Consider the following 23866-nt stretch of genomic DNA (forward strand, 5'->3'; position numbering starts at 1 on the left):
AACACACCTGAGAGCCAGGCCCAGCCAAACAGAATTAGTTTTTCCACACACGGGCTTTATTAGACAAATACTCCTGTCTCATCAGCTGTCCGGGTGGCTGGTCTCAGACGATCCCGCAAGTGAAGAAGCTGGATGTGGAGGTCCTGGGCTGGCATTGTTACACGTGGTGAAGCTGGTTGGACTTTCTGCCAAATTCTCTAAAACTATGGAGGTGGCTTATAGTTGAGAAATGAACATTAAATTCGCTGGCAACAGCTCTGGTTGCAGTCAGCATGCCAAATGTGCGCTCCATCAACTTGAGACACTTGTGGCATCGTGTTGTGACAGAACTACACATTTTAGTGCCCTTTTAGTCCCCAGCACAACATGCACCTATGTAATGATCATGCTGTTCAATCAGCTTCTTGATATGCTACCCCTGCTCATGAAACAAGGGCACAACACTTTACATGTTGCCTTTTATATTTTTGTTCAGTATAGAGTAGTTGGTTTAGCCTACCTCCTGACCATCTCCCACACCTGCTTGGCGCTGCTCACTATTTAATAAGTCAGTTTGCTGCCGGTTCTGTTTCAGTTCCTTCTTCTGCTGCTTGAAGTCGTCCCATTTGTGCTTCTTGGTCTCGGAACCTGAGCAAACAGACAAGCATTCCACCATTAGTGTGATTACTGATCATTCATACATAGATGTGAGATTCATGCAACTCAGAATCTAAGAAATAGACCTATTTCAAGAAATCCTCTTAATCTTCAGCATGCCATTACAAGAAGTACAGTTAGCCTATTAAAAACGTTGATCATTGGAGACTACACAGTTCATACCTTCCTCTTCATTGCCCTTCCCAGGTGTGAACTTCCTCTTTTTGGTTAACTTTGGGTCTGAACTTTCCATCTGTGGGGTTTTTTGTTCAGGAATTTCTGTGGAGGGTCATTTCCTATAAGGTTAGTGTTCTCAAACGTCTTGCCTTTTTCTCCACTGTGTGGTTCGAATGGCCTTTTTCCTGTTGATTTGGTCCCAGGTTTACTTGTACCTTCTGAACAGAATTTGAAGCTAGTCAGTTAGGCTTACAAGTTGTTTAATCCAGGGCATCATTAAACCAATATTGAACATTAATAGTATCACTACTTCTACCACTAACGTTACCACACACAAAAACAATGAAAACAACATCTTTAGGGGAAACAGGTTTATTTTTAGGTTCCATTCACAAGAACTGACCATTAAAAGGGAGACAAACCGCATGATCAGTAGGTAGTTGCAGCTTACGTTATGTACTAATCATAGTTCCAGCTTGTATACTGCATGTGCTGTGTTTTCCAGTTAAATACAGAAGCAGTAGGTAGCTAGCTAGCTAGCTAGCATTCAGCTGACTTGCTACCAACCCTGGCAGGCCAGAGAGAACTGAACAGATAAGGTATGATGTGCAATAACGATACATTTTTCCACTGACAAAGGAAACATGTCAACAATATTACTTGAACATTTTCCTACTGTAACGGCATTCCTCCTCATCTCTTGAGGAGAAGCGAGAAGGATCAGAGGACCAATGCCCAGCGTGGTAAGTGCCCATAACGTTTTATTTTAAGATATAAATGGAACACTATGAAAATACAAAACAATAACCGTGAACATGAACGAAACAGTACCGTGTGGCAACAAACACCCACAACTCAAAAGTGAAACCCAGGCTTCCTAAGTATGATTCTCCATCAGAGACAACTAACCACACCTGCCTCTGATTGAGAACCATACTAGGCTGAACTCAAAACCCCAACATAGAAAAACACAGACTGCCCACCCCAACTCACGGCCTGACCATACTAAATAAAGACAAAACAAAGGAAATAAAGGTCAGAACGTGACACCTACGCATCAGAATACATACGGTTACCTGCCTTCCCATGCGTTCTGAACTGTGAGGTTCTGTATTATGCACTATAGCTCGTTACCATATCACATGTGATTGAATATTATCTGCTGTTGGCTTGTGTGGGTGTATGTGTTACGCAACATAGCTGACTTGAGACATTGATAACAGTTTCAGGGCCATGGGCCCTTTCTCATGATGGAAAAATACAGAATAACATAAAAACAGGAACTGTGCAATGAGGGGGACACATACAGAACGTAGTGTAGAGAACAAACGGTCTTTTGTTAGATAACAGGAGCCAGGTGTGTGATAACTGTATCGAGAGCATGAGCGCATAGATATTCTACACAGCTACAACGCCTGACCACTGAAGCGCCTAGGGGCTGGGACCAGTTCATGCGCCAACAATCAACGATAGGCTGGGTGAGTTTAAACCACGCCCAGTCTCGACTCTGTGACAGGCCAGCTCAGAAGTGGGAACTACTTCTGTCAGAGTATAATAACTTTGTCAGGAACAAGTCAGTTCTCTGTTCTACCCTGCGTGGTGTTACAGCGAACCCATATATACGAAAATTGCATTTACCATTTATTTGCTTAAGCTAATAAAAGTACATAGCATTGTACAATCGATGACTCAGTGTCATAAATTGTTCTGCTACCAGATTCGAATTGACGCATCCCTAACAGAACATAAAGATTTAAGGCATGAGCCTTCCAATCAGAAAATGTCCTGACTGCCGTAAAATGCACGGGATGTTTTTGATTGAGACAATACTACAACAATATGTATACGGCCCTATGGCTTTTCCAGACCTGTGGCATACAACATTTATGATATATTTGTGTTTAGAGAAATAACTGTGATATACGTACTGTAAATGTAGTCATGGCTCTAACTATCCCCTGGATAGGCGAATTACTTCAGGAAACAGCAGAGGGAGCACCCAACTATCCACGTCGAAGGGATAGCAGTGGAGAAGGTGGAACAATCAAGAGCATCCTGTCGAGTTGTATCACCACCTGGTACGGCAACTGCACCGCCCTTCAACCACGAGCCTCTCCAGAGGCTAGTGAGGTCTGCACAACGCATCACCGGGGACAAACTACCTGCCCCCCAGGACACCTACAGCACCCGATGTCACAGGAAGGCCAAAAAGATAATCAAGGACAACAGCCACCCGAGCCACTGCCTGCTCACACCGCTATCATTCAGAAGGCGAGGTCAGTACAGGTACAAACAAAACTAGGACCGAGATATTGAGAAACAGCTTCTATCTCAAGGCCATCAGACTGCTAAACAGCGATCACTAACTCAGCAGAGAGGCTGCTGCCTACGTTGAGACCCAATCACTGGACACTTTAATAAATGGATCACTAGTCACTTTAAAGAATGCCACTTTAATAATGTTTACATATCTTACATTACTCATCACATGTACAGTGGAGCAAAAAAGTATTTAGTCAGCCACCAATTGTGCAAGTTCTCCCACTTAAAAAGAAGAGAGGCCTGTAATATTCATCATAGGTACACTTCAACTATGACAGACAAAATGAGAAATAAAAAAATCACATTGTAGGATTTTTAATGAATTTATTTGCAAATTATGGTGGAAAATAAGTATTTGGTCAATAACAAAAGTTTATCTCAATACTTTGTTATATACCCTTTGTTGGCAATGACAGAGTTCAAACGTTTTCTGTAAGTCTTCACAAGGTTTTCACACACTGTTGCTGGTATGGGGAAAGTTACAGGCCTCTCTCACCTTTTAAGTGGGAGAACTTGCACAATTGGTGGCTGACTAAATACTTTTTTTGCCCCACTGTATGTACTGTATTTTATACCATCTACTGCACCTTGCCTATGCCACTCAGCCATCGCTCATCCATATACTTATATGTGCATATTCTCATTCACCCCTTTAGATTTGTGTGTATTAGGTAGCTGTTGTGGAATTGTTAGATTACTTGTTAGATATTACTGCACTGTTGGAACTAGAAGCACAAGCATTTTGCTACACTCACATTAACATCTGCTAACCATATGTATATGACCAAAAACATTTGATTTGCTGTAGTCATGGCTCCCTCTATCCCCTGAATAGCCTAAGTCACTCACCATTTTGTTTCCCCCATCCAGTCCCTTCAAATCGAGGTAAGAGCTAATGAATCAGGGAATGAACCGGAACCAGATCTCAGTTGATTAGAGAAGTAATGAGAGCTTATTGTTATGGGGCTAACACAAGTTTGTTGGTTTTGTATTACAGGTTAACAAACACATTTATCTCTTTATTACATTGGTACTGCAGATCCCCTTCTTTCCACTTGATGTCCCTGTACACTCTATAATGCATGACATGTATAGCTTTGGCTATTCATAGATATGATTATATAAAATAAACATATTATAATGTACATTCAAAGTTCTTTCATGGACATTTTTTAAACTGTGGTTTTATGGTGAAGGACATGAAGGCCCCTGGAACTTGATTGAAGTGGTGGTGATCACTTCAGGCATGTCTTTGAAAGGAAAATGCATTTTTAACCAAAGAAACAAAGTCATACTCCTGTTGGATGGAACTATGTGCTTTCTTAAAAAGGGGATATTTCTTTGACTACACTACGGATCCTACAGGGCACTTCAGGTGTACTTTACCAAGCCTGTAGTCCCTGGCACTGGCTCTACTCTGCAGGGTCTGTCCACTCTGTAGGGTCTGTCCACACTGTCTACTCTGTAGGGTCTGTCCACTCTGTAGGGTCTGTCCACACTGTCTACTCTGTAGGGTCTGTCCACTCTGTAGGGTCTGTCCACACTGTCTACCCTGTAGGGTCTGTCCACACTGTCTACCCTGTAGGGTCTGTCCACACTGTCCACTCTGTAGGGTTTGTCCACACTGTCCACTCTGTAGGGTCTGTCCACACCATCCACTCTGTAGGGTCTGTCCACACCATCCACTCTGTAGGGTCTGTCCACACTGTCTACCCTGTAGGGTCTGTCCACACCGTCCACTCTGTAGGGTCTGTCCACTCTGTAGGCTCTGTCCACTCTGTAGGGTCTGTCCACACTGTCTACCCTGTAGTATAAACAGTATAAACTGTTGCCAAATTTGAGGCCTGACTGATCAACGACTGCTGTGATGTGAATGTCTTACCTCTGCCTGGTAGAAATTAAAAGCAAACACTATAATCTCAGTATAATTTCCCCCATTTCATTTCTATAGTACAGGCACTGTCCTTCTTCGGCTTACCTCTTGTTGGCTTTGAACTGGACAGTTCCGGACAGAGTCTGTCTCACCTAGCCAAACAGAGGGGTCTGGAAGAGACAGTGGACCTGGTACCAGTGAGTCAGAGGTTCACTAGGAGTGGTGTACAGCCACACTGTCATCCTGCAGAGAGAAAAGTAAGCTGTATGGTCTACACATGTTGTATTTGGCGCATGTGACAAAGTTTGATTTGATTTGAAAAGACTCCCTGTGATTTTACATTGACAGGAAACCCGCTAGGCTGGGTTCACAGCCCAGTTCCAGTAGGACCTGGAGCTGTGGGTGGCTGATTACATTGGCATATCGCAGTATTGGGGGAAACGTCTAACTCCCTACAGTTCTACACATTTTGCCATGGGACAGAGAGAAAATGTTAGCAATGTTATAGCTAATCTCATGCTGAGAAATTTGCATTTTCAAAGCTAAATTCCTGTTCTACTTTTTATTTATTTTTTTTGTTTTGGAGCTCATTTCCTGTTCATTTTTTTTTGTTTTTTTGCCATGGCAAAAAACATGACATGTTCATATGTTGTGTTGTTTTTCTCTCGCCAAAAGCTGGAGCGTCCATGGTGCTTGATGTAGAGCTGCTCGTCAGTGAAGGGAGCCAGATGCATGTCACTATAGGTTGGTAACATACCTAAACAGGTAAAGAGAAGAAGTGAGACATTTCATCAGCAAAACATAAGCAGAGATGTTCTAATAATGCCCACTTGATAGACTTTCACAAAACTATTCACAGGTTGATGGGAAATGGCATCTCTTTCCATGTTGGAACTGAACCAAATATTGTCTATTCTATTGACAAGATAGTTGAGGGACCACTCTAACAATGGAAATACATGTTCTCAAAGATGGGTGGCAAGTGAGATCAGGTGGGACCATTCTAGCCAATGAGAGGGCAAATACGCATGTGAACAACTGGCCATAGAGATAGATGACTCATCTTTGTATCTGTATGGTGGAATCCCTCACTGGCGATGTCCATGCTAAAATGGGTTATATTTTTTAAAGTTGTTGCAATGCCACGTGAGTCCACTTATATCAATGCATTTGTAAAAACCTAACCATTATGAAACTTATATTCGATCAAATAAGTCCCACGTAGCAAATGAGCAATTCATTTTTTTGGGACCAAATTCGACACTCATTGACCTCCATACAAAAATTCCTCATCTCGTGGGCATGTTTTCGTGGACAGGTTTTGGGTGGAGTAAAACCTCTCGCTTTACCTCTTCCTCTCTGACTGAACTGACCCATGGGTTTGAGCCACATTCTGGAGTGAAGGTAGCTCTCCAGCATCCTCTCGTTCAGCAGCATGTGACAATAGGCTCTGAGATGATCACATCCATCTGCTCAGGGCACAACAGAGAGACGATTGCTCTTGACCAGCATCTGAAGGGGAATCAGAAAACATAAGGTCAAATTAAATGAATGTTTCTGTTTGCGTCAGATGGATTTCTATGTTACTAAAAATCCATTGCACTTTGATTAAGACATTCATCTGCTGGCTAAAAGTAGAGAGGATAATCCGCTGTTGACACATTATGTTTTGGTAAACCCTCAAGCATGCAAACTCACCCTCAAAGTGCTCTGGTACAGTACACTTGCCTGCTATGTAAACAGTGAGTTGCTTTATTGATGCGAGAGCTGCTGGGCAGCTGCTCCACACACACTGAGTGAGTGGGACAGACTGCTGGGTCTTTAGATTTGTGAGAGACTGAAGCATAGAGTGTATTATACTTAAACCAGGTAAAGCTGGCCAGGCAATATCCTCTGACTGGGAGTGTGAGGGAGCCTCTCTTAATAGTGTTTCAATAAGGCATTGTCCACACTGGTTGGTTCCAATGTTTTAATATATATCCATGTATTGCTGATGCTATGTATTGACCAATGAGAGGCTTTGAAGCCACCGGTCGTCCATATTGGCACTCCTCAAAAGACACAGTCCCCCATAGGAATGAGTGGAATTCTACAGTATTTGAATGTTTCAAGGACAAAATTAACATTAAGAGATGCATTAAGAGATCTGTAATATAATAAATGTGGCAAAAACAAATAGACATTAAATGTGTTTCTATTTTCAGAAATATTTTTTACAATGTTGAGGGAATGCCAAAACAGAGCCCGCTTTCAGTCATCTTGTGTATAAATCAGGGGTGTAACTTTCACAGGGGACATGTCCCCCCTCATTCTAAAATTGCATTTTTGCCACCCCCCAGTTTTATAATTGGAATGTGATGCAAACTAGGCAACGGTGTGCTTTAGGACCATGCGGACGCCTCTGAGCGGTCGGGTGACGCTGTTTGGAGTGTTTATCTGACAATTTTGCTATAATAAAACGCTCCTGCTATAATTCATTGGTTGGTTCTCTCGGTGTTGTTCGTCATCCCAGAGAGTGGCAGAGCATCCTTCCTGTTTTTCCAGACTTTGACGTGTGGAGTGTTCCTGTGAGGCTGTGTCTCATGCACATGCATACTGACGCTGGCCAAGCGTCCACAGGGGTGGTCCCAGGCTCACACTATTTATATAGACCGCAGCTTAGGCAGACAGTATGATAGCGATTCAGCCTGCTCAGATAGACCATGCAATCACCCCAACAGGAATACATTATGGAGGTCCGCAATTCTTTTTTGTATTGCGTTTGTCAACTGAGTATAGGGTTCTGCTATTGGCCGATAAGCTGCAATGTGGAAGAAAATAAACAAGGGACCACAGGAGGCTGCTGAGGGGAGGATGGCTCATAATAATGGCCGGAACGGCGCAAATGGAATGAAATCAAACATCTGGAAACCATGTTTGATGTATTTGATACCAGTCATTACCAAGAGCCCGTTCTCCCAAATTAAGGTGCCACCAACGTCCTGTGGAAGGGACACATCTGGTTGCGGTCTAGAAACACCCGTAAAGCAGCATAAATATATTAGTGTGAACTATGCCTGACTGCTAAGCTAGAGGCCATCCATGAAAATATGTTCCCTTCACCCCCAAGCTGGTTTCTGGGCCAAGAGTAGCCTCAAGTCATTATACCCTCAGAATTTCATGCTCTGTGTGCGAAGCAGGAGGTCCGTTTTATAGGGGCTGTTCTGTTCTGGAGGTGTGACTCTCTGAGATAGTGTTTCCAGGGCTGTGCGATTTCTATCAAGGGTTTGTTCTTCTCTCCATGTAGACACCATGAGGTTTGAGCAAGATGCATTGATGACACAGGTGATTAGGACTGTGATAAGTGATTCATCATCTTTACCCGGGACTTATTGGGCCAAGCAATACAAATGACTTTTATTCACTGGTCAGAGCTCTAAGATTTTCCTTTCTCTTTCTAGGCTTGAGTGGTTAGAGCTGCTGAAACAGCAAAAACATCAATCAGATTTCAAAGCAGCACAGAGCGTTCAATTTTCACAACAGACCAATGACGTTATTGAAGTTAACACCTATTTATCATACACTACACATCTTTGAGGAATTTATAAGAGTTCTGGTGTTATAGATTGAAAATGGTGCATGCTAAAGTGCAAAAGGAGGCTAATTTATCATTTCCTTTCACATTTCCTGGAAAGGTTGATAGGAACATAATCAGATGCAGAAAAACAGACCCCTTTACTACCTCTGCAAATTTGGCAACAGGGCTGACCTCCACAGCATACACCCTCTTTGCTCCTGCCTGGATGACGAAGAAACATCAAGTACTACCTGGATACAAGAAGGAGCCAGACCTTTCATCTACATGCAGTAACAGACAATCAGGTTCTGGTTACTCTGACTTCAAGGACAAGTTAAGTCTCGTTTAGCAGAATGGCCTTCTGATATGTGGCTGTCCTCAAATAATCCTGCAGCATATTCTGTTGTGATAGACAGCCGTAAAACTACATTGTAAAGGAGGAATGAGTTTAGTCACAACCTAGTACACCACCAGTATGTCTCTCTGAGGGCCTGGTTGATTGGTACAGTAACCTGGAAGTACTGCAGGGCAGAGGAGTCCTCTGTTCTCTGGTCAAACACAACCCAGCAGCCAGACAGCAGTCTATCTTCTCTTCTCAGCTGTCTGAATCGTTATCTTCCCTTCTCAGCTGTCTGAACCGTTATCTTCCCTTCTCAGCTGTCTGAACCGTTATCTTCCTTCTCAGCTGTCTGAACCGTTATCTTTCCTTCTCACTGTGTGTTCTGAATGGGCTCAGGCAGCCAACGGTTATGAGGAAAGACTGGGTGCCCACCCGACAATAATCTGTTTCCCTGGTGACTGAATTTGAAAACAGACCCCATCACCTGTACTGGAGAGAACCCACAACAGACAGTTCATTCAAATACAAGATAAAGTCACAGTTTTCTGTCTCATTCATTGTCCTGAGTCATCTGCTCTGAGTCACATTTACAAAAGTCCCAGTACAAATTAAACTGTCAGTAAAGGAACCATAATTAACAATGTCAGCCTTTATCTGAGGAAGGCCTTCAGTATACTCTGGCAGTGGACTGTGACACAAGGCTACTCATGTTTTAGTACCACTATCTGATTATGTGCACCAGGAGGGAGGCAGAGAGCTATGGAGGCTAGTCCCTCTGTACTGTATAGAAAACACCGTCTGGGTCCATACTGTCCAGCAGAACTCCATAGCTATAGAGTCGAGGACACACACACAGGTTGCACACAACAGGGAAGTAAATCTTCCAGACCTGTCAGCACAGCAGGTTCAGCGACCACACAGAGAGAAGTAATATTGACATATGGGAAACTCTTGTACACATACATGGACTTCTCATAGACCAGAGAGAGGACAATACATTGTTTGTTTGTCTTTAGGAAAAAAATAATTTGGTCATTTTACTCAGAAATAAAGAGAGCATCATGATTTACTTATGTTCAATATGTCTTGATTCTTCTCTTATGGAAAGCTAGTCAAATCATCAAATAAAATTGTATTTGTCACATACACGTGTTTAGCAGATGTAATTGTGGGTGTAGCAAAATGCTTGTGTTTCTAGCTCCAACAGTGCAGTAATATCTAACAATGCACACAATCTAAAGTAATTTGACATATTAGCTTGATCTAGTTTCTTTCATGCATACTTACCATCTTGAACAGTAAGCTCTGTCTCATCTAGGCCTGAGCTCAACTGTAGAGAAAGGCCTTGGTGTTGCCTCTGTTTGGCCTCCTGTATCTCTACCTGTACCTGGTCCTCATTCGCAGGGAACAGATTGATGGAGGAACAGGTAACTTCTGAACTCCTCTCCATAGTTCCATCTGTAGCAACTCCTGTAATTTGGTTCTGCAGATGGGTCTGAGTTTGGTGGAGGTGGGAGGGGAATTATTATTGTATAACAACAAAGAAAAATCAACACATTTTAGTTTTAATTTAGCTAATATACTGAACAGAAATATAAATGCAATGTGGAAAGTGTTGGTCCCATGTTTCAAGAGCTAAAATAAAAGTTCCCAGAAAAGTTCCATACGCACAGAAAGTAATATTTAGTTTAAAAAAAGTTACATTTTTTAAAAATGTATTTTTATATTCTATAAAATGTTGTGCACTAATTTGTTTACATCCCTGTTAGTGAGCATTACTCTGTTACCAAGATAAACCATCCATCTGACAGGTGTGGCATATCAGGTGCACTTTGTACTGAGGACAAAAAAAGGTCACTTTAAAATGTGCAACACAATGCACATAACGTCCAGTTATCTTCCATGAGGCGCCTCCAACGTCATTTTAGAGAATTTGGCCTCGCCACCGCAGACCAAGTGTAACCCCACCAGCCCCGGACCTCCACATCAGACTTCTTCCCCTGTGGGATCATCTGAGACCAGCCACCCGGACAGTCGATGAAACTGTGGGTTTGCACAATATCAACATAAAGCTAACATTCCAATAGCTCACTGGCCTGATATTTTTCAATAATCAGTTTCAATAAATTCACATTTCTAAAGCCCTACTAAAATTATTTGTTTCTTAAGATGTTAATTACATGTTTGTAAACCTGACTTCTGAAAACAAATTATGTGGACATGCAATGTAGGCTTTTTTTTAGTATTTGTTGTGTTTTTAGATAATTGCATGTGAGGGAATTGTTTTCACACAATTCTGAAAAGATTGTTTTGATTAATTAAAAGAAAATGCATGGAAAATATATTGTCAAACAAACCTTAATTACATTTTCAACAATATTATAATAACACCAACATCTACACATGACCAATTTTATAATGCTGTACAATCTCCCCAAAATGTTCTAAAATGTGATTTCTCCCTGGAATATTTTTGAATGAGTTCATCTAAATTTTGTGACAACAACTCGCTTATGATCGTACTTCCACTTCGGTTTGGTTCTGCTCATCATCTATTTCAAGACATTGAAGAAGAATAGCCTGTATACGCTCCATAAATACTGCAAATTCCAAACACATTTTAATTTACAATTCTTGTCACAAGTAACAATCATATTTGGCTGAAGCAATCATCTGTGAGAAGGTAAGAGCACTAATACCTGAGGAATGTGGAAAGCATCCAGCTTGTTCTTGGGGTAAAGACAGGAAAGTTCCTGAAGACAATGTAGCAGAATATAAACAATGTGAAACTCCCACTGCTGAGACAAAAACCAACACAACCAACACTGAACACACAGTACAATCTCAGAGCAAGGGGACTCAACATTAACATCGACTGAAGATGCTATGCTCCCGAGTATTCCAGTCTTCCCTCAGCCCATTGATGGACTTCTACTGGCCCTGTGCGCAGTCTTTGGCCAGAGGTCCAACCTCTTCTCTGCCAGCGGTATTTACTGCAGAGAAACATGCTGGAGTTCAAGAGCAGTCTGGAGCTAATGGAGAAACATCAGCAGCACATCTTTGGAGAGATGGACCATGTCCCAGTCTCTGTGGTCATCCAACCAGTCTCCTACACGCTGGAGAAAGAGGGTTTTGCCCTGGCACTGGAGACTAAAGACTTCTCCCCAGAGGAGCTGTCTGTCAAGCAGGTGGGCAGGAAGCTGAGAGTCAGTGGGAAGAAAGAGAAGAAGCAGGATGATGGGGAAGGCTCTTACTCTTCCAGATACCAGGAGTTCAGACAGGAATTTGATCTGCCTGATGGGGTGAATCCTGAGACTGTCACCTGCTCTCTGGATCATGATGGGAAGCTCCACATCGAGCCTTGAAAGAATCCAAAATCTGCTGAGGAGGAGGTGGCTGAGAAAGTGGTGCCCATCAACTGTAGCCTGGATGTGAAGATGCCACAATTCCTCAGCTCACAGACAGAGGGCAGCAACATAGACACTCAGAGGAATCAATATCTCGGCAAAAAGTTGATAGCCTGAAGACTGAAACTATTTTCACTTCAAATCTCATCTTTCATTTTTTGTCATGTTTTTTTATAACATTATCTCTGAAATTTTGTGTTCATATGTGTTGTTTTGTTACCCAATAAAATGTAAACTAAATGTATTTTTGTGTACCAATAAAAAGCACCAACAGTACTTATAACAGTTGTTTTGAGCTTATTTCACATACAATATTTCAGTCCCAGTCTTTGGCAAGTCATTGAAAAGGACCTACTGTAACCCTGACAAAGGTCTGAGAAAACCCAAATATGTTGTGTCATAGTCCTGATTTATATTCAGTCCTCTAGCGTCTCCTCCAAAAGCTCAGTGGATTTAATCTGATGCCATGGTTTAGGAATACAGTAACACATTTTTCTCTTATGACATCTTCCCATATGTTCCTTAAAATGGATTGGCCATGGCAATAGTCTGTGTCCAGATCAAGTGCCCCTTTAAACAGTTAATTAACTTGGAGAAGTTGCTGGAAACATCCCACAAATAGAATCTTAACAGTTCTTCTACAGTCAAATCGAGCATATTATTGCATTACAGGTGGTAACTAATTATGCTACCCAATACACACTATGAATAATCTTTTGGTTGGGTGATCTTCTCTCTCAACAACCACATAGCTATATTTAGAGACAGAGTAAGGAAGCAATGTCGTCAGTGGGGGTGTCAATTTCAGGGTCACATCCGACAAGAGTGTTGAGGGAAGTTAAATACTGACTAAAGCTATATTAATGTATTTACTGCAAGTCATATCACTAAGGGGAACAGATTGCTGAAGTGCACTTGTAATTCTTTCTTTGTCTATCACTCAAGGCAAAACCATATTTTAGATTTGTTATCTTCATAAGCACAGTGATATCAGGAATACTTTAGATTTGTTGTCAGGGGAAAAGGTTATTCAGGAACAGAAAATGGCAGGATGACAAAGCAGCTGTTGTAGATTCCTTTCTAACTTTGTAGGACGTTATGTGCCCCTGCGACTCCGACCTGCTTCACTCTAGTCACTCTGTAAATAGAGCAAAGATATATCCCAGAGGCATTTGGCAGTTAGACTGCAGTATTACCAGGGGCTTGTTTTGGAGTATGACAGAAGTTGCGTAGTCATAACACACTAACGTAGCAGTCAAATGGAATGCTACTGGAACTTACCAACTGGACAGGATAAAAGCTGTGAGCCCTAGTCTGCTCCGGACATAAGCTCTCAGAAACACACTCAGAGACGAGACCAACGGAGACCAGCAGAAACGACACAGACAGAGTTGATTTGAAGATGCTTTGCCCCAGCATGATGCAGCCTTCCCTCAATCCAATGAGCCCAATGAGCCCCTTCATGGACTTCCACTGGCCCGTTCGCAGTCTCTGGCCAGAGACACGGCCTCTCTTCTTCCAGATGGAGCAGGAAATTATGCGAAATATGCAGGAGATGAGGCACAATATGGAATATATGCAACGATTGCACCAAAAGATTTTTGAAGACATTGAAGGCCCATTATCTTCAACTGACTTCAAGCCCATCTCTTTCCAGATGGGAAAAGAAAACAACCGTTTTGCACTGACACTGGACACTAAAGACTTCTCCCCAGAGGAGCTGTCTGTCAAGCAGGTGGGCAGGAAGCTGAGAGTCAGTGGAAAGACAGAGAAGAAGCAGGATGATGGAAAGGGCTCCTACTCTTACAGATGCCAGGAGTTTAAACAGGAGTTTGATCTGCCTGAAGGCGTGAATCCTGAGACTGTCACCTGCTCTTTGAATGATGGACAGCTACAGATCCAGGCTCCAAAAGTGGTTGCTGTGACAGAAGGCAATGAGAGAGTGGTTCCTATCACTTGCTTACCTGCCATAACCTCACCCGGCGCTGCAGCTGAGAGCACTGCTGTAGAGGCAGAGCCCAAGAAGGACTGATTATGATGACACTGTATCATGATATAACTAATACCATTAACTTTATGGCTGGACAATAATATACAACTCCCATGAATACTAGTCAGTACAGACATCAGTGAATTATCTCGGGTAAATTGCTCCTTGTCAAATTTGATAAATGCAACGTCAATAATTCTCAATGGCATGGAATGTAAAGCCAATGTTTATGCAAATTCAATAAATGTATTATTATTATTTTATTTTTTACAATGTTTTGCCTTGTTTGATGTAATTTCGTTATACAAACCAGTATTTCAGTATGTTGCATTTGGTTAATTAATATTTTTCCATTTAAATCATGTCCCTGAGTTGGTATGATGGGTATGCTCTGGCCTGGTAAACTTTCCATTTCAATAGATGCCATGAAAATCAAATAGTGGATCAAAAGACAGTTTGATTTCATGAAGAGTAATGTAGTTAAACAAAATGGTGTTAGAGTAATGTAGTTAAAAGGTTGTTAGGGTAGTTAGAGTAATGTAGTTAAAAGGTTGTTAGGGTAGTTAGAGTAATGTAGTTAAAAGGTTGTAGGGTAGTTAGAGTAATGTAGTTAAACAAAATGGTGTTAGAGTAATGTAGTTAAAAGGTTGTTAGGGTAGTTAGAGTAATGTAGTTAAACAAAATGGTGTTAGAGTAATGTAGTTAAACAAAATGGCGTTAGAGTAATGTAGTAAAAAGGTTGTTAGGGTAGTTAGAGTAATGTAGTTAAAAGGTTGTTAGAGTAGTTAGAGTAATGTAGTTAAAAGGTTGTAGGGTAGTTAGAGTAATGTAGTTAAACAAAATGGTGTTAGAGTAATGTAGTTAAACAAAATGGTGTTAAGAGTAATGTAGTTAAAAGGTTGTTAGGGTGGTTAGAGAAATGTAGTTAAACAAAATGTGCACAAACAGGTTATGTGTATGTACAGTATGTTATGTGCAAAGAATTAGGAATTATAATAGTGATTTAATAGGATCTGGATCGTTCCGTGTGTGTTAGTGTCATATTCACAGTGTTCCAATGTGCTAGAGAATATCTGAGTGTCACAGGAGTGGAGTGGTAGCAGTGATTACACCAATCATGTTGTTGTCGTCATGATATCACTGAAGAGATCGTGACATATCTGAACTATTTCTCACAACACTGTAAAAGGTTAAGAGCAGTGTGAACACTGCATATCAAAAAGATGACGAGTAAGAAATTATCCCATGACCTGAACATGTAACTGCAATTAAAGGTCTGGTAAGGTTGTCCTGAACTTACACTGTTTTTCTGATTTATTTATGTTAATAATGATATACTTATATATAAACAAAAAAATATGGGCCTGAATGTTAAATATACTTCTCTCTAACTAACTTAATGAAATGGTATATTTCACAAAAATGAATTTAACAACTGTCTTAGAAGTATACTGAACATTTTATTGGGTAACAAAACTACACATTTTATCAAAACATATCATGACATTTAGATAATTCATTTGAAAAACAAGAAAATCCACAAAGAAGACAGTGTCAGTCTTTAGGCCAGCCTTTAGCCCCTCTATCAATTTTCATTATGTTGACATTAATTGAAGAGTTGATAATGACTGCAATATTATGTATAGATTTGATTGATTCAATTAAATAGCATCTCAGATTGATTGTTACAAGATATGAAATGTAAATGCATACAGTTTCATAACCCTACAAATATAGATTAGAAAATGTAACATCCAGTCAAATAAAAAATAGCATAATATTATGATCAGTCTTTATGTGAAATAGTGTTCTGTTGTTTCTCCTATGTGTCTGAGGTGCTGCCCTCTATGTTGCTGCCCTCTGTCTGTGAGCTGAGGAATTGTGGCATCTTCACATCCAGGCTACAGTTGATGGGCACCACTCTCTCAGCCACCTCCTCAGCAGATTATGGATTCTTTCGAGCCTCGATGTGGAGCTTCCCATCATGATCCAGGGAGCAGGTGACAGTCTCAGGATTCACCCCATCAGGCAGATCAAATTCCTGTCTGAACTCCTGGCATCTGGAAGAGTAAGAGCCTTCCCCATCATCCGGCTTCTTCTCTGTCTTCCCATTGACTCTCAGCTTCCTGCCCATCTGCTTGACAGACAGCTCCTCTGGGGAGTAGTCTTTAGTCTCCAGTGCCAGGGCAAAACCTTCTCTCTCGTTCTCCAGCGTGTAAGAGACTGGTTGACCACAGAGGCTGGGACATGGTCCATCTCTCCAAAGATGTGCTGCTGATGTTTCTCCATTAGCTCCAGACTGCTCTTGATCTCCAGCATGTTTCTCTGCTGTAAATACCGCTGGCAGAGAAGAGGTTGGACCTCTGGCCAAAGACTGCGCACAGGCCAGTAGAAGTCCATCAATGGGCTGAGGGAAGACTGGAATACTCGGGAGCACAGCATCTTCAGTCAATTTTAATGTTGAGTCCCCTTGCTCTGAGATTGTACCGTGTGTTCAGTGTTGGTTTCTGTCAAAGCAGTGGGAGTTTCACAGCTTTTACATTCTTTCACTTGTAGCTCCAGTGTCTTCAGGAACTTTCCTGTCTTTGCCTCAGTTCTCCACTGGGTGTCACCGTGGGAGTAATTTTCTACATTTGGATGTTCAGTAATAGAAATGGCTGTGCACATATTTGGTCCTTTATCTGTGATGATATTGGGTATATTTTCTTCCCTATGTGTTTCCCAGCACTCCAGGTCATTAGTACGCCTCCCATAAGTTTTCCTTATCCACTCCAAGATTAAAAAAGCATAGGCTTACTTTCAAATGGGCAGGACCAGAATGGTTGCAGAATGTCAATCTTCACCATTGTAACTATAGACTATAGTTTTCAAATAGCTTTCATTTTTCATATGTAATTTGCAAGGCTATGAATGGCAAGGCAGAACAACTATATAGACCAACCTGACTGACAGTGATTTCAGCTGCTCATTGAAAATTACATTTCCTATAAAAGTCATGCAAAAAAGCTTTTTTTTCTGAAACGGATATTGCCTGTTAGATATGCTTCATATTCATGCCCATGTCAATATCAGGACAGGCAGCCTAGCAGTGACTCAGGCTACTTGAGATTAAGTGAAAAATGTGATCTGCATAGGGACATATCATGCTTAGTCATTGTGCAGTATGTGCAAACTGAATTTCACAGACTAGAGGAAAATTGTGTTAAGTTTAATGAATTTTCCTTATTTCAAAAGACAGACGATTTATGCTATTCTGTGGGTTGCGTACGGTGCAAAAAATGTAAAGGTTGATTATATAGTATAGCAACTATATAGCCTCACTCACCCCGGTTCCCTGCCTAGTCTATTCAAATCGAATTGTATTGGTTAATTGGCTAGTCTATCTGGTTGAAAGAGCAACAATAAACTGTTATAAATAACAAGCTCCTTTATCAGAAATGTCGGATTACAACAGTAGAAAAATATTAAAACATACTGTTTTGAAAGCCTGTTATAAAAATCTTTTTAGGGGCGATTTTCACTGCTGACAATCGAAACCGGAAGTTACAGTTTCCACTTCCAGGAAGTTTAGCCAATATATTTCTTGTTCCCAGTGGGACTGATGTAAAAATGGCGGCGCCTCGTCGCCCTTCTCAGCAGCAACAACAACAGAGCATATCCTCGCCATCTCGCAGTACTTATCTTTCCCTCACTCCTCCGGGATCTCCTACAGTTCCCGGTGGTGGAGTAATTTTGGCTCCAGCCGGTGCTGAACTAGACAGCGCCGGTGATCAGGAGTTAACTCCGGCCTCCCCCGATATCCCCGCCCCGGCCCTGAGCAGTAGCACCAGCTCCTCTAACGTTAGTACCACCGGGGGTGGCATCAGCGCTGGCCCCAGTCCTGACTCGGGCAGCACTAGCCCCGCGGGCGGCGACTGCGGGACAAGCGGGGCTTTCAGAGAGTTGTTTGAAGCCTGTCGCACTGGGGATGTATCGCGGGTGAAGAGGCTGGTGGATACGGTTAACGTCAATGCCAAGGACATGGCTGGTCGAAAATCCACTCCTCTGCACTTCGCTGCAGGTAGCGTTTACGATGGCGTATTGGCGACCGGTATTGTCATGTTATGCTCACTATGACGAGCTGGTTTGTTTTGCTAATTAGTAGCTAACCAACTACTTCGGTAAATAGTTACCTACCTAACTGACACGTTTTCTTAGGCCAACCTTTTATAGATATCTTGCCCACTCGGTTTGTTAGATAGTTAACAAACGTTGGTTACAAACTTGGATAGTTAGTTAGCTAATGTTAGGCTAGCTAGATTGTCAAACAAAATGGACTCCCCCTTCGGTTAGGGGTACGGGGTGCTATTAGCCAGCAAGTTGTAGTCAGCAAGTTGCAATAAAAAAAGTACAGGCCCTGCCAAGTAGTCAGGCAGCCAGCGTAATTAATCTAAAAACAATTGTAGATCACTAACTAGCAAGTTGGCTTGGTAAGATATCCTTGTATTAAACAAGGAATTTGGCAGGCAAACAAAAAATACAGAAGTAGATGTGACACACACAACCATTGTCTATTCATAATAAACAAAGGAAATATGTTAAATAATGATAGGAGGTTGTGTTACACTGTATTAGTGACACATTCGTGGCAGGACGTCCAATGAATGATAAACGCACCTTCAAGGCTGCCTCTAGCCTTTTAGGGCCCCTAAGCGAGATTTAGTTGGGGGGGGGGCGCTCTAACATATTTTTTAAATATATTTTTTCAGTTAAGCAGATTACTTGCAATTGTTTACATTTTAATGACCTTTGCCATCTTAATATGATATCTGTGTGAGAATGTCTAACACAATCAATGTGCCCCCCCTGGAGGGCAGGGCCACTGGGCACGTGCACGTGCCCTGTGTTCCCAGTCAGTATTCCGCCATGATAGGGTTGCACATTTTGGGGAATTTTCAGAGGTGTAAACTTTCCGTGGGAATATATGCTAATTAATACCATTTAAATGTAGGTGTTTTTTGCATTGGATACATTTACCATATCATATGGAGACAAACATAAACCTTTTACCTTATCACAAGTAGATGTAATAATTTGCAATTACATCTACTTATGATGTCTTTCCAATAGAAATAAAAACAATTTAGTTATGAATTGAATTTTAAGTAAATGAGTTGACTCTTCACATGGGATGGTTTCACTTAACAACACAATAAAGGGAATATTGAATGATCCCCAATGATCCATCGCATCTCCCCAAAACATTTTCAACATGCATCTGTAAAATGATAGTCAAGAAACTAAAGCTTTGGTTGTCTTCCGTTCAGGCTTCCATGCCTTCTCCCTGGGCCTCCTCTTTCCAACCCTGTTGAGGATGGCTCGTTGTAAGGCTGGCCACCAATTTTTCAACCCTTTTATTGATCAGGCTATTGCGTGCTTTGGTGTGTGTGTTCCCAAACAAGGACCAGTTGCGCTCTGAGGCGGCTGATGTTGGTGGGATTTGGAGGATCATTGAGACAACGGGAAGGAGCCTCAGATCCACAAAGTCCCTTCCACCAGATGGCTGATGCAATATGGCAGTTGTGCTAACATATCTCATCTCCATCCCAAAGCCCTTGCTTGGAAGTGTACTTTGCCAGACTGTCAAGAACCTTGCCCTCATCCAGGCCAAGGTGGCGAGACACAGTAATGATGACACCATAGGCCTTGTTGATCTCTGCACCAGACTGGATGCTCTTGCCAGCATACTTTGGGTCCAACATGTAGTCTGCAGCGTGAATGGGCTTCAGGCAGAAGTCTTCACGCTTTTTGACGTATTTCAGAACTGCAGTTTCCTCTGCTTGGAGCAACAGTGAAGTGGGCAGGGAAGTATGTATTTCTTCTCTGACATCTGCAAGCAGAGACTGAACATCAGACAGGATGGCATTGTCGCCCTCAATCCGTGCAGTGGCTACTGCTATAGGTTTCAGGAGTTTCAGGCTGCTTACCACTCTCTCCCAAAATACATCATCCAGGAAGATCCTCTTGATGGGGCAGTCCATATCAGCAGACTGTGATATGGCCATTTCTTGGAGAGATTCTTTCCCTTTCAGGAGACTATCAAACGTGATGACAACACCACCCCAATGGGTGTTGCTGGGCAGCTATAATGTGGTACTCTTATTCTTCTCAAGTTGCTTGGTGAGGTAGATTGCTGCTATAACTTGATGACCCTTCACATACCTAACCATTTCTTTGGCTCTCTTGTAGAGTGTATCCATTGTTCATCAGTGCCATGATGTCCTAGAGGAGCAGATTCAATGCATGAGCAGCACAGCCAATGGTTGTGATGTAAGGGTAGGACTCCTAGCATTGTCTGTCACCAGTGCAAATACCTTCTGTGGTCCAAGGTCATTGATGACTGCCTTCAGCTCATCTGCAATGTAGAGACCGGTGTGTCTGTTGTCCCTTGTCTGTGCTCTTGTAGAATACTGCTTGAGGGGAGGAGATGTAATTAATTATTCCTTACCCATGAATATTTGACCACCCATCAGAGATAATTGCAATACAGTCTGCTTTCTCTATGATTTGCTTGACCTTTACTTGATATCTGCATCCAGCAAATTAGTAGAAGACAATTCAGAAATATCTTCCAATACACATTGCCTGTGAGCATCAGAGATGAACCAGTTGCATACACAGCTCGAGCAAGACATTCATCAGCATTTCTGACTACGTTCCTCTATTGAGTCAACAAAAACTTCTGATTCCAGGAGGACTGTTGCTATCATTAAGGTGTCTGATTCATCATTTTCACCTTGAATAGAAGTAGAGGGACTTTTGTCAGAGGTTACTTGTTGTGAATGCTGAGGGAACTTTATGCACTTGGCCAGATGATTTTGCATCTTTGTTGCATTCTTCACATATGATTTGGCATAGTATTTGCAAATGTACACATTTTCCTTCTACATTAGCTGCAGTGAAATGTCTCCACACATCAGATAGTGCCCGTGGCATTTTTCTGTAATGATTAGAAAAACAAATTAGTTAAAAAAACAAATACAATTCCATGTTCAGATAAATAGTTAAGCAGTTTGATTAAACAACTCTTTTGTAAAATACATGTTTTAAATTTGAATATGTATGGAAACAGGTGAATTAACACACCTCAGTTAGCAGGTTCAAGCAAGCTAAAACCCACATGGTAGCAAAAACTAACTAGCAGAAATTGTTAACAAGGTGGAAATGATTGAAACACACTTTGCTGTAGGCTACTATTAACTTGTTAACAATAAATAATCTATGTCAAATAAAATATATTCACCCCACCCAGTGTTATCAAAATTGACCGGAAATCATGTAGTCCTTGGCTCAGACAGTATAGTAGTGTGGGCTCAATAGCATCTCATTAGTGCCCAAGATCTTGATTATCAGCTGTACATGTGATGGAAGAATGCACTGTGCATGCAGAGGGTTGCAATTCCATTGAATTGGAGATAGTTTAACCCAAATTACACCACAAGACCTATAATTGCCTTGTGTACCCCACAAAAAAGGTTCACTGTTAATAGCTAACTTTTTTGAAGAATTTAAGCAAAATTCCCCAAATTCCAGGGCTTAACTTCCCTTGAAAAATTTCCAGAAATTTCCCGAAAGTTTCCGCCCCTTTGTAACCCTAGCCATGATTATTACAAGTTTGATGGCTAGACCACCAATCTAATCTAAAAATGTTTAGATGACATGGCTAATTGAGTGATTGCTTGACATAACAAGAGAAACTGCTGATGGACAACCAAATTTAGAAATGCACTTGGGGACCTTCAATGCTGCAGACATTTTTTGGTACACTTCCCCAGATCTGTGCCTCGACACAATCCTGTCTCGGAGCTCTACGGGCGATTTCTTCGACCTTATGGCTTGGTTTTTGCTCTAGCATGCACTGTCAACTGTGGGACCTTATATAGACAGGTGTGCCTTTCCAAATCATGTCCAGTCAATTGAATTTACCACAGGTCTGGAATCTAATGAAGTTGTGGAAACATCTCAAAGATGATCATTGGAAAGAGGATGAACCTGAGCTCAATTTTGAGTCATAGCAAAGGGTCTGAATACAAAAGTTTGGACACACCTACTAATTCTTAATTTTTACTGCTTTCTATGTTGTAGAATTATTGCAAAGACATAAACTATGAAATAACACATAGGGAGTCATGTAGTATTACATGTCTTCACTATTTTTCTACAATGTAGGAAATATAAAAAATAAAGAAAAACCCTTGAATGAGTAGGTGTTTCCAAACTTTTGACTGGTACTGTATATGTATACAATGATTCCTATGTTTTGGTCAGGGGGCCACCTAAGTGAGCGTTTATGCATGGAACTGGCCCAGCACACCTGATAATCTTTCCACCGTTTACTTTGTAGGATTTGGGAGGAAGGATGTTGTAGAGCACCTCCTTGAGACAGGTGCCAATGTTCACGCCCGTGATGATGGAGGTTTGATCCCTCTGCATAATGCCTGCTCTTTTGGCCACGCTGAGGTGGTCAGCCTGCTCCTCTGTCAGGGTGCCGACCCAAACGCCCGGGACAGCTGGAACTACACACCACTCCACGAGGCTGCCATCAAGGGCAAATTAGACGTGTGCATCGGTAAGAACCGTTTATAAGCCAACAAGCAACTTATATGCTTGCTTTGCATCTTGTGCTAACTTTACTAACTTTTTTCAGTTTTATATAATAAAATATAGGCCTAGCATGTCTTTGAATGCAAATATAAGGTTACTCTGTCATGGAGGGCTCAATTACTAGCCTAATGCTTTAGAAGTAGATATGAGATAATGAGAATGCTATGGTCTGCTCTGCTGCTGAGTATTGCATCAGGACTTTCAACCAGGTTGTTTTACACTGAGACCAAAATGTCACCACCTAGTGATTTCATCAATGAGTCACAACCCCAAATGACATAATAGTATTTTCTGACCAGGCCATAACGGTCTGGTCCTGACAGTCTCCCTGTCTGCAGGGAGATAAACCACATACCATTTGAACATCAGGCCAGAACAGTTTCTCTGGGCAGAAACTAAAGCGCCTCTGTAACTTACTTAGGCCTATTTAATGACAAGATACTTTATCTCCCATCGCTGTAATGAAATAGTCCTTGCATTTTAGCATCCATTTATTTTAATTGTGTTCTACTATATTTGTTGGCTCTTGTGTTTGCAGCTGGTTTCTAATTGGTGTCTTTCTACTGTGAAATGAGCAGTGTGGCACAGGGAAGCATACATTATTCTCTCTGGTAATGGGGGGGTGGAACCGATAGTTGCATATCATTTTTGTTCTATACTATATAGATATTTGACTCCAAGTATCTATTTGTAAAACAAATTACGGTAGAGATGGCTAGTCGGCTGTACCTCTGCCATAACTCAGGAATTTTTCATCCTCAATCTTTTTAAATAGAGAGCCAACATGTTTTCAGCACTTTTATTTCCCTGACTGATCAAAATGTGTCTCTCTGCAGCAGACATATAGTGAGCAATTTGTTTGGAACATCAAATCGCAATAAACTCGCAGTATTGAGTTGCAATACATATAGCAGGGATCATC

The 23866-nt window shown here is 41.5% G+C and overlaps 2 protein-coding genes and 3 pseudogenes across 16 annotated transcripts in view; 3 read left to right on the forward strand and 2 right to left on the reverse strand.

Moving 5' to 3' along the window:
- Nucleotides 1–490: 490 nt before the first annotated feature.
- LOC149979091 (histone-arginine methyltransferase CARM1-like) lies at nt 491–10916 on the reverse strand (annotated as a pseudogene).
- Nucleotides 10917–11785: 869 nt separating this feature from the next.
- LOC110539123 (heat shock protein 30-like) lies at nt 11786–12442 on the forward strand (annotated as a pseudogene).
- A 1001-nt stretch (nt 12443–13443) lies between these two features.
- LOC110537116 (heat shock protein beta-11) lies at nt 13444–15596 on the forward strand. The gene has a single exon (XM_090191947.1). It carries the CDS (start codon nt 13714–13716, stop codon nt 14341–14343), a length of 630 nt encoding a protein of 209 aa, XP_090048073.1. The 5' UTR covers nt 13444–13713; the 3' UTR covers nt 14344–15596.
- Nucleotides 15597–15926: 330 nt separating this feature from the next.
- On the reverse strand, nt 15927–16864 carry LOC110537117 (heat shock protein 30-like; annotated as a pseudogene).
- A 996-nt stretch (nt 16865–17860) lies between these two features.
- The window catches only part of tnksa (tankyrase, TRF1-interacting ankyrin-related ADP-ribose polymerase a), a 151207-nt gene continuing 145201 nt past the window's right edge, over nt 17861–23866 (forward strand). For 5 of the 15 annotated variants that reach the window (XR_016484914.1, XR_016484912.1, XR_016484913.1 and 2 more), the window contains exons 1-2: nt 17862–18361; nt 22685–22909. Coding sequence is in view for 8 of the 15 variants with exons in the window: in XM_090191936.1 (XP_090048062.1) it covers nt 17911–18361; nt 22685–22909 (676 nt within the window). In the remaining 7 variants the exon portion in view is untranslated. Of the gene's footprint in view, nt 18362–22684; nt 22910–23866 lie in introns of all 15 variants that reach the window. The other 10 variants (XM_090191938.1, XM_021622901.3, XM_090191939.1 and 7 more) reach the window with 4 other exon arrangements.

This window comes from Oncorhynchus mykiss, chromosome 12, assembly GCF_057628025.1.
Source record: "Oncorhynchus mykiss isolate SJ-2025 chromosome 12, ASM5762802v1, whole genome shotgun sequence".
In the NCBI taxonomy this organism is placed as follows: domain Eukaryota; kingdom Metazoa; phylum Chordata; class Actinopteri; order Salmoniformes; family Salmonidae; genus Oncorhynchus; species Oncorhynchus mykiss.

What these genes read in the sequence shown, in the direction of transcription:
- LOC110537116 (XM_090191947.1), top strand. Translation starts at nt 13,714, where the DNA reads ATGCTTTGCCCCAGCATGATGCAGCCTTCCCTCAATCCAATGAGCCCA.